The 16,082-nt window shown below is 32.2% G+C and overlaps 1 protein-coding gene across 1 annotated transcript; it reads right to left on the reverse strand.

The window, feature by feature from the left end:
• Positions 1 to 306: 306 nt before the first annotated feature.
• LOC114165763 (cytochrome P450 81E8-like) lies at positions 307 to 2,661 on the reverse strand. Its single transcript, XM_028050332.1, has 3 exons — positions 2,098 to 2,661; positions 1,471 to 1,837; positions 307 to 1,088 (listed from the first exon to the last, which is right to left on the reverse strand). The coding sequence occupies exons 1-3, from the start codon at positions 2,610 to 2,612 to the stop codon at positions 483 to 485; spliced, it is 1,488 nt and encodes a 495-aa protein (XP_027906133.1). The 5' UTR covers positions 2,613 to 2,661; the 3' UTR covers positions 307 to 482.
• Between the last annotated feature and the right edge of the window lie 13,421 nt (positions 2,662 to 16,082).

Consider the following 16,082-nt stretch of genomic DNA (forward strand, 5'->3'; position numbering starts at 1 on the left):
GCTAGTTACTTCTTTCATTACTTATAATGCTGATAGTGGAAAATCAAATTTTCACATTTGGATATAAGTGATCTTAAATCATATTTTTGTGTGAAGGAGAAAAATTGAAAAACTTTGTCTATACATTGGTAATCATGGTGATTTCTATATTATTAATTTGTGTTAGTTGAAGTTTGTACTAATGAAGGATAAAATCAAAGACAATATGATCTCTGAATTAAAAAAAATTAAATTAAAGTGGCATGAATTAAAAGACTTGCATGAGTAATCGGTGTTTATAAAAGACAACTATTATAATAAATAATATAAAGAAAATAAGAATTTATTGTAAAACTAGAACTTAAAAGATATTACACTCAATGGAATCACATTTAATTCAACCTCTTACAAATCATTCCATAATGTTTATTGCATACATATTTATTCTCAATAAATTACGATATGTTTATTCTTCAAACAACACCAAATAACATCATAAATTATTACATATCCTTAACTGTTGGTGCTTGACGAAGTTGACACATAGCTTCCAGTGGATTTTTTCTTGATATGGTAATTCCATTTGCTTCAGACATATCAATTTTTTCCTTACCAATTCGTTTCCACTCAAAACATTGAAGTAGTAAGGCTATGGATAAGCCAACTGTACGTTGAGCCAAGTTTGATCCAGGGCAAGCCCTCCTTCCTAACCCGAATGAAAGTAACCTATTTATTTCACTTTCCTTTTCAAACCTTTCAGGCTTAAAGTGTGTTGGCTCATTCCACATTTTTGGATCCATATGAGCAGCCCAGGCATTCACCAACACAATTGTGTCTTTCGGGAGATTATATTTTCCTACGGTGCAATCTTCTGAAGACAAATGTGGTGACCAAATTGGAGCCGCAGGATGCAATCGAAGTGTCTCGTAAACAATGCACTGAATATAAGGGAGTTTTGACATGTCAGATTCCTCTACGAGACGATTTGATCCTACATGAATGTTTATTTCATTTGTTGCCTTCTTTATAACTTCTGGATGGTTCAATAAATTAGCCATTGTCCATTCTAAAGTTAAAGCTGATGTATCTGTTCCGGCAAGTAGCAAGCTCTGTAAAATCAATAAAAAAGAAGATTCAATACACCACAAAAGCGAAAAAATCTTTCTTAGTTTCTTTGAAATTAATTACTAGATAATGGCTCTCCCAAAAACAAATTCTTTTTGTTTTGAATCTAAACAAAATGGGAAAAAAATTGTTATGTAAGTAAATATACTTATTGTTGTTTTAATATTCATATTTATTTTAAAGCTATAATTTAAATTACACTTTAGATTAAGTTATGAAGATTGACATACATATTGCAACTTACATATTTCTATTTATTATTTGGATAACTATGACCATCATGATAATTTTTATCATTTTCAAAAATAAATTAGTGTTCTATACATAAAAATGACGAAAGTCATATTTAAAGAAATCATTAATTACCAGAGAAAGTCCTTTGATGATTTGATCAGTGTATTGTTCAGGTTGCGATCGTTGTTGAGCAAGGAGATGGTCTATCATAGTATTTCCATTGTTATTTCCATTACGACGCTCTTCGATGAGTTCTTGTAAGAATGCATCTGTTCTTTTACCAAATCCTTTTAGCTTCTTTTCCAAATTATCAAAATCAAACCATCTCACGAAAGGCAAGAAGTCTCCACGATTATTAACTCCCGCTAATATCACCAACTCTTTAATGATAATTTTGAATTCTTTTGCTTTCTCCACATCGTTCACATCACAGTCGTCACCAAAGAGTCTTTTACCAGCTACGATTCTCGTCATAGTGTTAAATGACGTTTCCATAAACCTTAATTTAGAAATGTTAATTAGATATATGTTAATATAATAATAGAAGTAAGAGAAATGTGTAATTGAATAAACTAGTTTTGCTAATTATAAAAGATAGAGCATATTTTATTTGTTACTTCCGAACCTTGAGGAGACGTAAATAATTATCTCTTATTTAGTCCATTTTTAGCCTTAGTCTTTGATTGTGTTTTTATGGAGCACCCTTTAATAGTTTAGAAACATGATATGGACGTATGTTTTGAAATGACAAAAACTCACATGTTTTTAAGATCCACTTTGGTAAATTGGTTGCGTGAGAGGTTAGCGAGCTTTTGCACCAGCCTCATGATCTCGTCTCTTCGGACTTCGTAGAAGGAGGTCAAACGGTTGTTTGAGACAACCTCGAGCGACAAGATGCGACGGAGGTGGCGCCAGTGGTCGCCGTAGGAAGAGTGAAGGATGGTGCTGTTATCGTAGCTGATGTATTTGCCAAAGAGAAAGTGAGGTCGGTTGGCCAAGACGATGTCGTTTTTGGTGAAGCATTCTTGCACCGCGGATTGTGAACAAACGACGACAACGAGTCGGGAACCGAACCAGAGAGAGAAGACTTGGCCGTATTTTTGTGACATTTGAGCGAATGTGCGGTGGTAAGGCTGTTTCAGTTGTAAGAGGTTTCCGATTATAGGGTAAGACATTGGTCCTGGAGGAAGGTTTCTGAATCTTCTTGTTTGGAACAAGAGCTTCAGGGAAAACAGAAAGAGCAGAATGAGCAAAGCCAAATACAACATAGCCATGCTTCAAGCTTTCCTTCTGCTACTGATTGATTCTTGGTTGTCATTTCTCATTCCCATGCATGTCAATTTATAAAGACCGAAAAATGGTAAGCTCGACAAAAACAAAATAAAAAAGTCAAGAAAAAATGGCGGAGCTAATGGTCGTTCAAAGTAGCTGGCAAAAAACAACTCCAAATTGAAATAGGGGATTTCGTAAATACGATTTTAATTAATTGATTTTATAATATAATCAAAAAGGTCCGCACCAAGCCATACCGCCAGTTGGCTTCATATGGTGCATGCGTCTGTAATGAGATTTCACATTACCTAACTATTTAATCTAGCCGGAGGCATAATAAGAAGAAATAGTATTTTAACAAGTTTAATGTTACTCTACATTTTATACATTCATTAGGCCGACAACTGAATGACTTCAAAGAACTCAATATCTCAAAACTTGATTTCTGTTTTCATTACTTTTATAATGAAATAGTATTTTAACAATTAATATATTTTAATAGGTACAACTATAATATGAATAATTAATATTGGTCCACGTGTCTTACATATACATTAGGCCAACAATTAAATTAAATGAATTCAAAGAATTCAATATCTCAAAACTTGATTTTGTTTTAATTGTTAAAACCTTTGTAGTGAATTTCAATTTTAAAAACAGTATTTTCTCTCAATATTATCATTAGTTAATTATTTTAATACTAAATAGTATATATATATATATATATATATATATATATATATAGATATATTATATTTCTGAAATCTTCTTTTAAGAGAATCAACTGATAGATTTAATATAAAAAATAATGAATCTTAAAAGGCTTTTGACCAAATTCAAAGTTCGATTGTGTGTATTTAGATGGATTTTTATCATGGTATACTTTTTCTTATAATTTTAAGGTCTTTTTATTGCTATAGCTCAATAATAATTTGACTCGTCTAACTAGTTTACATAAAATTAGAAACTTCATAGGTGTATCAAATAGTGAGTTTGGTTCATCTAATTATTTTTACATGTTTCTTGGTTCATAATAAGCATAAATATAAGTTTAAAATGTATTATATGGATTAAGTTGACCAATTCATCAATTTAATTTCACATTTACAAGACAAATGCAAACCAATTCAGTCAAGATCACAAATTCATGCACATCCCATATCTAAATTTAACTCAAGCATCGTACAATTCATGAGAAATCATCATGCAGATCAACAAAATTGTAAACAAGTATAAAAATAATATTAGCTTCCTTTACCTACCGTACGAAATTTTGACTCAAAGATTGTTCCTAGATCTACACAGTTTTAAAGATAAGAGATTAAATTGATTCAAAGTTCCAAAACAGACTTAATTCTAATTTTCACTAAAAGTTAAGGAGATAAAAATATATTTAAACCTAATATGTTTATATCTTTTAAAACAGAAAAAAGTTAAAAAGGAAAGTATAGTGTGTGAGGTGGAACCCAAAGTAAAATCGTAAATAAATAGAGTAAATATTATTATATCTTTTAGAACAATAAATGGTTAGAAAGGAAAATTAAGTACATGCACAAGATCCCATCTACAGCTACCGGTTGTGTATATTGACTTCACATTGTGCAATTATATGAGTAGAACCTTCACTGAGATTTGGTTTTATAATGTTATCTGCAGCTAAAGAAAAAGTGTTTTCTTAATCATTTGGCTATAGTTTTGTAATATTTTTTTGAACTTGTAATTAAAAATTATAGAAGAATTATTTAATCCACCTCCTATCATATAAAAATGTAAATCGGATTTTAGTAATAATCTTGTTGTGATTAATAATCTTAGTCCTCATTAATAATAACATTTTAAAAGAAATTATGACGAATGGAATCGTTTCAACTATTAATTTTATATTTAAAACAAAATAATAATAAAGAAATCCCCACGTGGAATTTACAACATGCATTTAGAACGTGGAGGTGTAAGATATAATAAGACCCCATATGGAGACAAAAACCACCTAAAAAAAATTGTGCGTGTAATCCGAGAAAGTATTCTATGAATACATTTGGAAAAAGCATATTTTTAACAGTGTACTTACAAAAATGTTCTCCTGCAATGCGATTTTATTCCAAAAACAATTATAATTTAACGCAACTTTTCGTTAAGAACATCCATTATACATCTATTTTCTTAATAAAATATTATTATAATAAATTATTAATTATAATAAAATATTATTAACTGTTTTAGAATACTGATCATCTTTCTTTATTTTATTATGGACAATGTTTAAATAAAATCAACTTTCCCGTGACCAAATTTTTATGCATGTTTTTCAGCTTTGTTTATAAATATAATACATAATATATAAATATAAATTTTTAAAGGTAAATATATTAAGTTAATCAAATTTTTAAAATTAAATATATAAATGCTATCCAATATAATTTTAGAATAGGTCAATATAAAATAAACATAAATATTTAAGATTACAATGAATGATTACTTAAATTTAGATTAAATATTTTCGGTATTAGAAATGTTATAAACTATAATTATGAGTAATAATAGTAATTAATAATCCTAACATTCCATTTACTAATATAAAACTAATAAAATAAAATATTTCATAATTAAAAAAAGAAAAAAAACATGCATCTTCATCTTTTATCACCAAAATGGTGACCAAAGAAAAAAAAAACAACACAAGAGTACAATACAAAGTGAAAGGCTAAACTAATTTAACAAAAAAGTTATCCTAAAATCATTTAAATCATATCAATTATAATATATATATATATATATATATATATATATATATATATATATATATATATATATATATATATAAATCAGTGGTGGACTATAAATCGCGCAGGACCGTAGTCTCCCAAAAATTTTGATTTTTTTTAATTTATCTATTTAAAATTTTTTAAGTTTTTTAAATTATGTATGCTCAAAAAATTTGATTTTTTTATAATTTATGCAATCAAAAATTTTGAAACCTTTTAAATTATGTATAGTATTTAAACTTTTTTAAATTTTGTGTAGTATATCAAAAATTAAAGAAAATCAAATTAAATCTTTTTTATTTGATTTATAAATCATAATATTTAAAATTAATTAATAATAAAATTTGAAATCAAATATAATAAAGAATAAAAAAATTAATAAGATGTTTCTTATTTGTCTCCTGAGTTGTTCACGTATTGTTCTCATCTTTTACTTTTACTTGTTTTTTTTTTATATTTAAAGAGAAAAATAATCGTTGTCTGTACTCTTATCTCTTATATCTTCTCTTTCTTTTTTGAAAAAAAAAAATATTTTTTTGTCTTACTTGATAGTTAAATATTAGTTTAATGGTTAAAATTATTTTTTATCTAACGAGCTTTTTTATATTCATTTTAAGAATATAGAAGAAAAAAATATTGTACTATGTATTTTTTTATAACCGATTTTTAATTATAGTTTAATTATCATGAATTTTTATTTTAGTATTTATGTCTCAATTTTTTATTAGATTATGACAAATTATTCTTTAGTCTTAGTCTTTAAAAAAATATTATTGGTAAAGAATAAAAGAACAAATTATATTTTAAAAATGATAAAAAAGGAAACTGTGTGAAGATGAAAAAACAAGACAAATTTAACTTTTTCACATATATTCTGAACCATGATACTACTCATTCAATTGTCCAATTATAAACTTTTTTTTCTTAAAGTTTAAAGAATTACAGGTGAGTCATTACTATAATAGAAAAATTGTTTTTTGTAATGAAGATTATCAAAACACGATCGTTGAATAAAGATGAAAGGTGAATTTTTTGCTGACAATTTATTTATTTACATTGAAAAAGAAATTGCTGGAAATTTTAGTTCTGGTTCAATTATTGATGAGTTCAAGAATATGAAAGAACAAATGACAATAGTTATTATTTCTTTATACAGTTATGGTTATACTAAATTATGTATTCATTATCTTTGCCTTAGTGACAATAATTAAATATATAAATTTTGATTATCCCCTAAAATATTAATCAAGATCTGCTACTAATTAATATATATATATATATATATATATATATATATATATATATATATATATTATTTTGAGGCTTTTGAAGAAACTCTCATCCAATTTTTTATTATTTGCAAACTTTTTTTAATTTCATTTACAATAGTTAATTATTCAAACCAAATAATTATAGTAATTAAAAACTAAATGAACTTCATCGAATGAGAAAATACAAAATAGCTAAATTGTAACACTCTAAAATAATATTTAATTTTAGTGGTAAGAGTTTATAATATACAATAAAACTTTTAAATAACGATCAATTTTAATGATAAAAAATATATTTAGAGACCGATTTAAAGATCAATTTCCTAATTAAAGATAAACGTTTTTGGTACCCAAAACCTTGATGATAACTAATGTTAGTGACAGATTATAAATCAATTTATAATATAGAAACTATTTTAGTTACCAATTTAGAGATCAATTATAATTTTTTTAAACTATTTTAGTCACCAACAATTTTTAGTTTATAAAAACTAATATAGTGACTAATTATTTTTTTCAGTAATTGATCATTATTCAAATATTTTCTTATAATGAACGCAGTATTGGATATAATTAATACTCTAGAATTTATATTTAATAATTTTTCTCTCTATGAGTTTTCGAATAAATTTAGAATATCATATGCATTTTTAAAATAATAATGAAGTTTGTTTATTTTATGATTTATAATATAAAATGTAAACTTTTATTTTCGTGCTATTCTAAAGTAAATAAAAAGACACTTAAATATAAACAATAGTCATAAAAGATAAAATATACAACCTATAATAGTAATACGATTACAATATAATAGTCTAACTTTAAAAATCGTATAAAATAATTTTATAAAAATAAACGTAAGTGAATTATATAATACCTTCTTTAACAATAAAAAATATAAATAAAAACTATGATAAATTAACTCATACTAAATACTAAATGTAAGATCCCTATTGAAAATTATATAAATAAATAAAATATAGAAAAGTAATCGACAAAAATTTATTATTTCCAAATGCGGGAAAATTTAAATTATTTTTCAACGCGCCATAAGTTAACATAATTGTATAATAATCTTTGTACAAGTTTTCAAAATCCAACATAATGGAATAACATAATAAAAAAATCCCTATCTCAAAAGCCTACAAGCTAGCCTTCTTTCCGTCTTTATGTATCACCAACATCACCTGTAGCATCATCTGCTCCCGTGTAACGAATCACACGATCATCGCCAATCACAAACAGAAAGGGTAAGCTTATAAATAAAAAAATAACATATGATAAAACAGAATAAAATCAATACACCCATCTGATTTATCCTAGTTAGTTCTTGACCACGATCTTAATCCCCAAGGCCTTTCAACCTTCACAACACACAAATAGTTAACCTTGGATTCAGGATTTATGATGCTCACACGATCATGCCCGCTCGTGGTCCTGCCTCTACGAACCTCCCGCTCGTAGTCCTGCTCTACGGACCTACCCACCCGTAGTCCAACACACGTGATCCACCAACTACGTACCTCCCCGCACGCAGCATCTCTCAAGTGTGAGCACGGAACATACGAACCTACCTCGCTCATATGCTCACACGAGAGTAACTGGATATGAACCTCCCCGCTCATATCATCGCGTGTTCAGCACTATCCATGAACCTACCCGCTCATGGCACATCATCTCCTAATCCAAGTCCGCATCAATGCGTACAAACAACACATGCAAAACTACACTGATCTCGCTTAGGCTAGAAGCCTTAGCTCAAGCGACCAGGCTTGTCTCGGTTAAGCTAAGCTCTCTTGCCTGAGCGAGCGCATTACATTGGCTTAATGCGAAGTCTCGCTTAGGCGAGACCTTCTTGCTTGGGCGAGATCTTCTCGCTGGGGCGAGATGGCTCTTCGCCTAGAAACAAAATCTCTTGCCTAGGCGGCGAGTCAAGAAGAAACACACGACATTCCATAATTTCTCGCTTAGGCGAGGATCGCTCGCTTGAGTGAGATGCTCTGTCACCCAAAACAGAACTCTCTATTTGAGCGAGATGCTCGAGCAGAACCACAAAATCCTCACGATTTCTTGCTTAGGCGAGGCACGCTCGCTTGAGTGAAATGACTTGTCGCCCAAAACAAGGGCTTTCCGCTTGAGCGAGATGCTCGAGCAGAACCAGGTTCGGGTCTCTACTATTTTCACCTAGGCGAGCCTTGCTTGCTTGAGCAAGAATAGCAAACGTCTTACATGTCTATGTCTTCCATGTCCATGCACGTAGACACCAGAAACAATGCCCAAAACCACATTCAAACATTACCAAGCAATGTATTACAACGAGTAATTCTCATGGACATGTTTTAAACCCAATTGGGCCACCAAAATTTTGAGAATGAGCCATAAACAATCATACAACACAAAAACCCCCATCATATTCATGCCAGAGTATAAGGTATTGTTCAAGGAATGATCAAAATAACAATCCCTCTAATTCACATCAGATTGAGCACGAAATTTCATAACAAACAAGCATAAAATAATGCAATTCAATCGTAAACATAAAAATCAACACGTAAAGCTCCCCTAACTTGAAATTTCTTACAATTCAATCCATAAAGGCTGCGGGAGCATTAGTTACTCCAAATGGCATTACTACATACTCGTAATGTTCATATCTTGATCGGAATGTTGTCTTTTGGATGTCCTCTGGTTTGACTAAGATCTGATGGTATCCAGACCTTAAGTCGATCTTAGAGAACACACTTGCTCCTCTCAACTGATCTAACAAATCATCGATCCTCGGCAATAGATACTTGTTCTTTATCGTCAATTTATTCAACTGTCGTTAATCTACACATAGCCGAGAACTCTCATCCTTCTTCTTCACCAGTAACACAAGCGCTCCCCACGGTGACGCACTAGGTCTGATGAATTTCTTCTCTTGCAAATCCTCGATCTGCTTTTTCAATTATGTTAGCTCTACCAGTGCCATTCTATAAGGAGCCACCGATACGAGGCCCGCTCCAAGGATAAGATCAATTGAGAAATCTATGTCCCTACTTGGTGGTAACTCGGATATTTCATCTGGAAACACGTCGGCATATTCATCTACAACTAGAATACTCCTGATCTGTTCTTCTGTGCTTTTCTTTTCAGTTTGAGCCACTATCACAAAACAAGTAGCTCATTCCTTCATCTCCCTCACAGCTTCCTATGTCGATATCAGCCCTACTCCTTGCGTCAATGGGAACACAACTCTGCGCTGTCCACAATCAATCACGACATGGTTGATAGACAGCTAGTCCATTCCCAATATTACATCCAATCCCTCCAGAGGCAAGCATACAAGATTCACCTTGAATCTTCGGCCCTCCACTTCTAGCGAGCATCCAACACAGGAAGAATTGGTTGAAACCTGCCCAGATGCTGAGTCGAGACTATTAACTCACATCCCAAGTCACGAGTCGACAATCCCAACTTCTTCACACAATCGTGAGATATGAAGGAGTGTGAAGCTTCTGAGTCAAATAGCACTAGCACACTGTTACCAAACAATAAGCAGTAGTCTAGAATAAGATTACCTGACCAGGTGGGTTCAGTGCTGGTCATGGCGAAAACTTGGCCCGCTACTCTCGGCCTATCTATCGAAGATGGCTGAGGTCGTGTTCCGATAGTAGTCTTCTTATTAGGACACTTGTTAGCAAAATGCCCTAGTTGATCACAAGCATAGCACTTGCGAGTGTTAGCACTACTTCCCCCACTGGCTGCTGGCTGAGTACAATCTCTCCTCAGTTGCTCTCCTCCACAGTTATAGCACCGTAACTTATGCGAAGCTGACTGGGGTTGACTTTAGGGCTTTTTCTACTGTCTGCCCTCAATGTTGGCCTTCTGGGGTCGACTGACCCTGCTGGGCCCCATTTCCAGCTACTCGACGCTCTTAGCCTGCTCTACAGAGACAGGAAACTCCTTGACGCTCAGTGGTACAATGAAGTGCCTCAATTCATGCTTTAGGCCGCCTTCAAATTTCCTACAAGAAACTCCCTGTGATTAAAACCTCGCTAGATACTCAAATCGCTCTACGTATGCTTGTACTGACATAGTCCCCTACTGCAAGGTAAGGAACTCAGCTTCGCATCATGTCTAACGTTGTCGGGGAAATACTTCTCTAGGAACCTTTTCCTGATGTTGACCCAATTCTCCTCCTCCTCGTGGGTCTGCATCTGTTGTTGCATCCCACCAATACTATGCATCTGTCACTAGCAAAAAGGTGGCAAAAGTAAGCTTCTAGGCTTTTGTGCACTCAATCACCCAGAATATCTTCTCACATTCACGCAACCATGCATCTGCCTCATCTGGGGTGGCTTTGCTAGTGAACTTCGTCGGCTTGTGATGCATGAAGTCCTCCATCGTCACTGGTCTCACAAGTGGAATTGCATCCTCGGTTGCGCTGCAACAGGCTGCATCGCGTCCAACATCCTATGGATTGCATTTGCAATCTCATCAGCCCCAGCGTTATTCCTACGTCTCCTATTTGCCATTGCCTGAACACGCCACATTTTTCAGCTATTAACATTAAACAACCCTAATTATATAAGAAAAACAAGCAATTGTTAACAATCAATAACACGCAATAGTTTCACAGAGGAAACACGATTAGCTCACTCCCCATAGTTCCCAAAAATCTTAAAAACTTTTGATCTAATACCAAATGTAACATCCCTACTGGAAATTAGTTAATTAAAATAAATAAATAAGAAATAGAAATCCACATCGTCACTTTTATTATTCCCAAACGCGGGAAAATTTAAAATATTTTTCAACGCGACATAATTTAAACATAACCAAATAACAATCGTATTACCAGTTTTCAAAATCCAGCATAATAAAATAACATCATAAAAAAATCAATATCTCAAGAGCCCCCAAGCTAGCCCTCTCTCCGTCCCTATACATCACCAACATTACCTATAGCATCGTCTGCTCCCGTGTAAAGAATTACACGGTCATCGCCAATCACAAACAGAAAGGGTGAGCTTATAAATAATTAATAACATATAATATAACAGGATACAACAATACACCCATCTAATTCATCTGGTTAGTTCTTGGCCAAGACCTTAATATCCCAAAGCTTTTCAACCTTCAATTCACATAAAAAGTTAGTCATGGACTCAGGATTTATGATGCTCACACGAACTTGCCCGCTCATGATCATGCCTCTACGAACCTCCCCGCTCATAGTCCTGCTCTATGGACCTACCCGCCCGTAGTCCAACACAAGTGATCCACCAGCTACGTACCTCCCCACACGCAGTATCTCTCAAGTGTGAGCACGGAACATACAAACCTACCTCGCTCATATCCCCACACGAGAGTAACAGGATATAAACCTCCTCGCTCATATCATCATGTGTTCACCACCCTCCATGAACCTACCCGCTCATGGCACAACATCTCTTGGTCCAAGTCCGTATTAAAGCGTACAACAACACACCAAACTGCACCAATCTCGCTTAGGCTAGGAACCTTAGCTCAAGCGACCAGGCCTGTCTCGCTTAAGCTAAGCTCTCTCGCCTGAGCAAGATGCTCGAGCAGAACCACAAAATTCTCACGATTTCTCGCTTAGGCGAGGCATGCTCGCCTGAGCGAGATAACCTGTCGCCCAAAACAAGGGCTCTCCGCTTGAGCGAGATGCACGAGTAGAACCTGGTTCGAGTATCTCCTATTTTTGCCTAGGAGAGCCTTGCTCGCTTGAGCGAGAATAACAGACGTCCTCCTTGTTCACGCACGCAAACACTAGGAACAATGCCCAAAACCACATTCAAACATTACTAAGCAATCAAAATCAGTGCACAAATCTTATGAACATAATTTAGACCCAATTTGATCATCAAAATTCGAGATTGAACCATAAACAATCATATTGTACGAAAACCTCCATTATATTCATACCAGAGTATAAGATGCTTTTCAAACAATATCAAAAACAACAAACCTCAAATCCCAACACATAGAGCACGAAATTTTAGGACATGCAATCATAAAATCATAAACATCTTTGCTCCAATTGTCTTATAACCTTAGCTTTGTGATACCCAAGAACCCTCATATGCTCTTCCAAAAGGTGCAGTTCTTTTCTCAACCCAGACTAAATTTCTCCTCTTATAAAATAAAGAAGTTAATTTCGTTCTTAAGAAGGTTTGAACCCACAACCACTGAATCACAAAGCAAGTGCACAACCAATTCAACCAATCATGTTTCATGATAATTCCTAAAATTTTAGGATTACATTATCACTAGTCATATTCAATCATAACCTTAAAACAATGCACAAAATAAAATATCATACAATTGGCATACATAGGACTTAAACCCAAGTCCTCTCACACAAACAAGTACTCTCAACCACTTGAGCTAGTACTTTTCCGCACCATAACAATTAACATTAAATGTCATAAAGGCTTCTACTACTCGCATTTATTAAATAATTATTTTTTAATTATTTAAATTTCTCGGGTCTTACACATCGAGCTCTTGAAATTCTAACTAACCTACACTAATAATGGCCCCATGAAGTCACATTTCCTAGCAAATTTCCTCATTGAACTCCCGACCAAGGGAGAACCCTTGATTGGTAGTCTTTTAGCGTTGATAGATCCTCCAACAAAAAAGGTAGTCGAGCAAGTATCATCCTGGAAGGACCCATCGACCTCATACTGGAGCAGACCATTCGTTTTAACTTAAATGCCTCAAACAACCAAGTTGAGTATAAGGTCATAAACAACTCCCAACTAGTCACAAGTCAAGTAAAGGGGAGCTACCAAGCAAAAGAGCCCTCACTACTCAAGTATTACCATATGGTAGGAAACCTAGCTGAGCATTTCGATGAGTTCAAAATCAACCACATACCACAAGAAGAGAATGACAAAGCGAATGTGTTGTCCAAGCTGGCTAGTACCAAGAAGCTCGCGATTAGCACCAAACACTCATCCAACAAACCCTTTCCAACCCAAGTTGGGACTGCGAAGACATCTTGGAGATCTCTATTGGATCGTCGAGTTGTATGACACCAATCTTCCATTATCTGACAACGGACGATCTCAATAGATGATGATAAGTAATGTGGCCCAATAAGGCCCAAGTAGTCTCATTTATAAAAAGACTACAAATTCTTCTAAGATACATCTATTGGAAAAATATTCACACATGAACAGTAATTATGATAAATCTTCGTAGTTTGCTTACGTCTTGATATCCCTTGATACCATATATCTACAAAATATTTGGTATGTTTGGTGAGGTGCCACGTTATTATTATTGTTATTATTTATTCCAGGTAAGTTATTATTTTATTGATTGGTTAATATTACATTTCATGTTTTATTACATAGATCCAAGGCCTTATAAATACATATAGTATTTCACCAAGAATTACACACTCTCATACACACATATGGAGAGTCTTTTACAGGTGGTGGATCTTTCCCTATGTCTCAACCCTTGGAAGCTTCTCATCAAGGTATGTCAAAGTCATTCAGATCTTGTCACCTGTCTAAAGGTTCGCCTCCAGGTCCCGATAAGAACAACTACCTAAGAAATTGATTTCTAAATTGGTCTCTGATTAATTTCTGATTAATTAGTGACCAATTATAATTTTATATTCATAATAGTGACTATTTCCGTAACCAATAAGTTTTTATTTTGTAAATTGGTATATAAATTAATCACTATAATAACTAACAATTTTTTGTTATTAAAATTGGTTGTTAATGCCTTCTTGAAGTGTTGATATTCATATTCCATGTAGAAGTTAAAATTAATTATTTCAAAATAACATAAAAAAGTATCCATACATTGATTTGAGTTTATATAAAAATTACTTTTAACGTTTTGTTTTACATTTTAAAACAAGAAAAGGGAAAAGAAATCTACAAGTGCGAGGTGGAATTCAAGGCAAAATTATAAATAAAGAGTAAACATTATTATATTTTTTAAGAACAATAAATAGTTAGACAGGAAAATTAGGTACACGTCAAGCGTGCATATAAAAGAAATACAGCTACCGGTTCCGTATATTGACTTCTCACGTGGTGCAGTTATGAGTAGAAACTCTACGGAGATTTGGTTTTATACTGTCATAATAATACAGCCAAAAAAAATAGTGTTTTCTTAATCATTGGAGTATAGGTTTTGTCATATCCTTTTAAAATTATCATTAATTTTTTGTAATTAAGATTATTTAAAAATTAGTGGAAATACATATATGTGCTTACTTTGTTTTATGATAACATAGAATAATAAAATATTATTAAATTTTATAATTTTATTGTAAATAATTTTTATGTATTTTGCAGATAATGTTTTTCATTGTAAATATTTATTCTAATTCAAAAAATATTTAAATTTAAAAATAAGGATCAAATAATAAAATTGTTAAATTAAAAACAAAAAGATTATTTAAAAGATAAAATTGGTAAACTTAATATAAGAAAATAAAGATAAAATGTGAAACAAAATGTAAACACTAAAAAGAAGAATCCTATATATAATGGAAAAGATATATTTTGAGTAGAAATTAAAAACTAGAGCAGAATTAACTAATCCACCTCGTGGGATACAAAAATGTGAATAGGATCTTGGTAGTTTTAATTTTGAATTTCTTGTAGAAAATGCAACAATAATAGGAATAGTTAATGTTATAGAGAAAAGATAAACATAATAAAGTAATAAAATTATATAAATAATTGTTATTAATGATAAATAATACCATTTTAAAAGGAACTATGACTAATGAAATCGTTTCAATTTAATTTTTTATTTAAAAACGAGACAATAAGAAAATCAAAATTTGGGTGCGTTTCACGTTGACCTTCATGCATGTATAACATGCAATTAGAGCGTGCAGGTGAAAGCCATGTGGAGCCAAAAACCACCTCAAATAAGAGTGTGCGTAGAGGCGAACACATAACCGCAGATCGGTTTCACATGGTAGACGATTTTTTTTTTATTCTTTTATCAGCTCATGGTAGAGGCGTGTGAATGAGTGTTGCACCTACTTTCTAATTATTTAAATGTACTTGTATATTAAAATTACTGGTGGAAAAGTTTTTATTTTGAATAATCGTGATCGAAGAAAATATTCTATCAATACATGGGATTATTTTATGCTGGAGACAATGCACGGTAAGATACGTACTTATTTACTAAGGATTATATTTTATTTCTCGAAAGTTTGATAATCTATTAAGCTTTTGCTTTATGTTATATTTCTGCAAAACTTTGTTGGTATATGAAAATGCTTGTGTAAATTTGATTTGTTGATTGAAAATATCTGTGTTTAAATTTTATTATTTTAAGTATTAGAAAAAGGAGGAGATTTTAGTTTTGATTAATACTTTTTTACAACAAAGTGTAAAACGTGAACAAGTTTTTATCTATTTTGAAAAATAGCAAATTA

The sequence above is a fragment of the Vigna unguiculata genome, chromosome 10 (assembly GCF_004118075.2).
Source record: "Vigna unguiculata cultivar IT97K-499-35 chromosome 10, ASM411807v1, whole genome shotgun sequence".
NCBI lineage: Eukaryota > Viridiplantae > Streptophyta > Magnoliopsida > Fabales > Fabaceae > Vigna > Vigna unguiculata.

Coding starts and splice junctions, on each gene's coding strand:
- LOC114165763 (XM_028050332.1), bottom strand. CDS start 2,612: ATGGCTATGTTGTATTTGGCTTTGCTCATTCTGCTCTTTCTGTTTTCC. Junction 1,838..2,097: donor AAAGTGGATCTTAAAAACAT/GTGAGTTTTTGT, acceptor TTCTAAATTAAG/GTTTATGGAAACGTCATTTA. Junction 1,089..1,470: donor TCATCAAAGGACTTTCTCTG/GTAATTAATGAT, acceptor TTGATTTTACAG/AGCTTGCTACTTGCCGGAAC.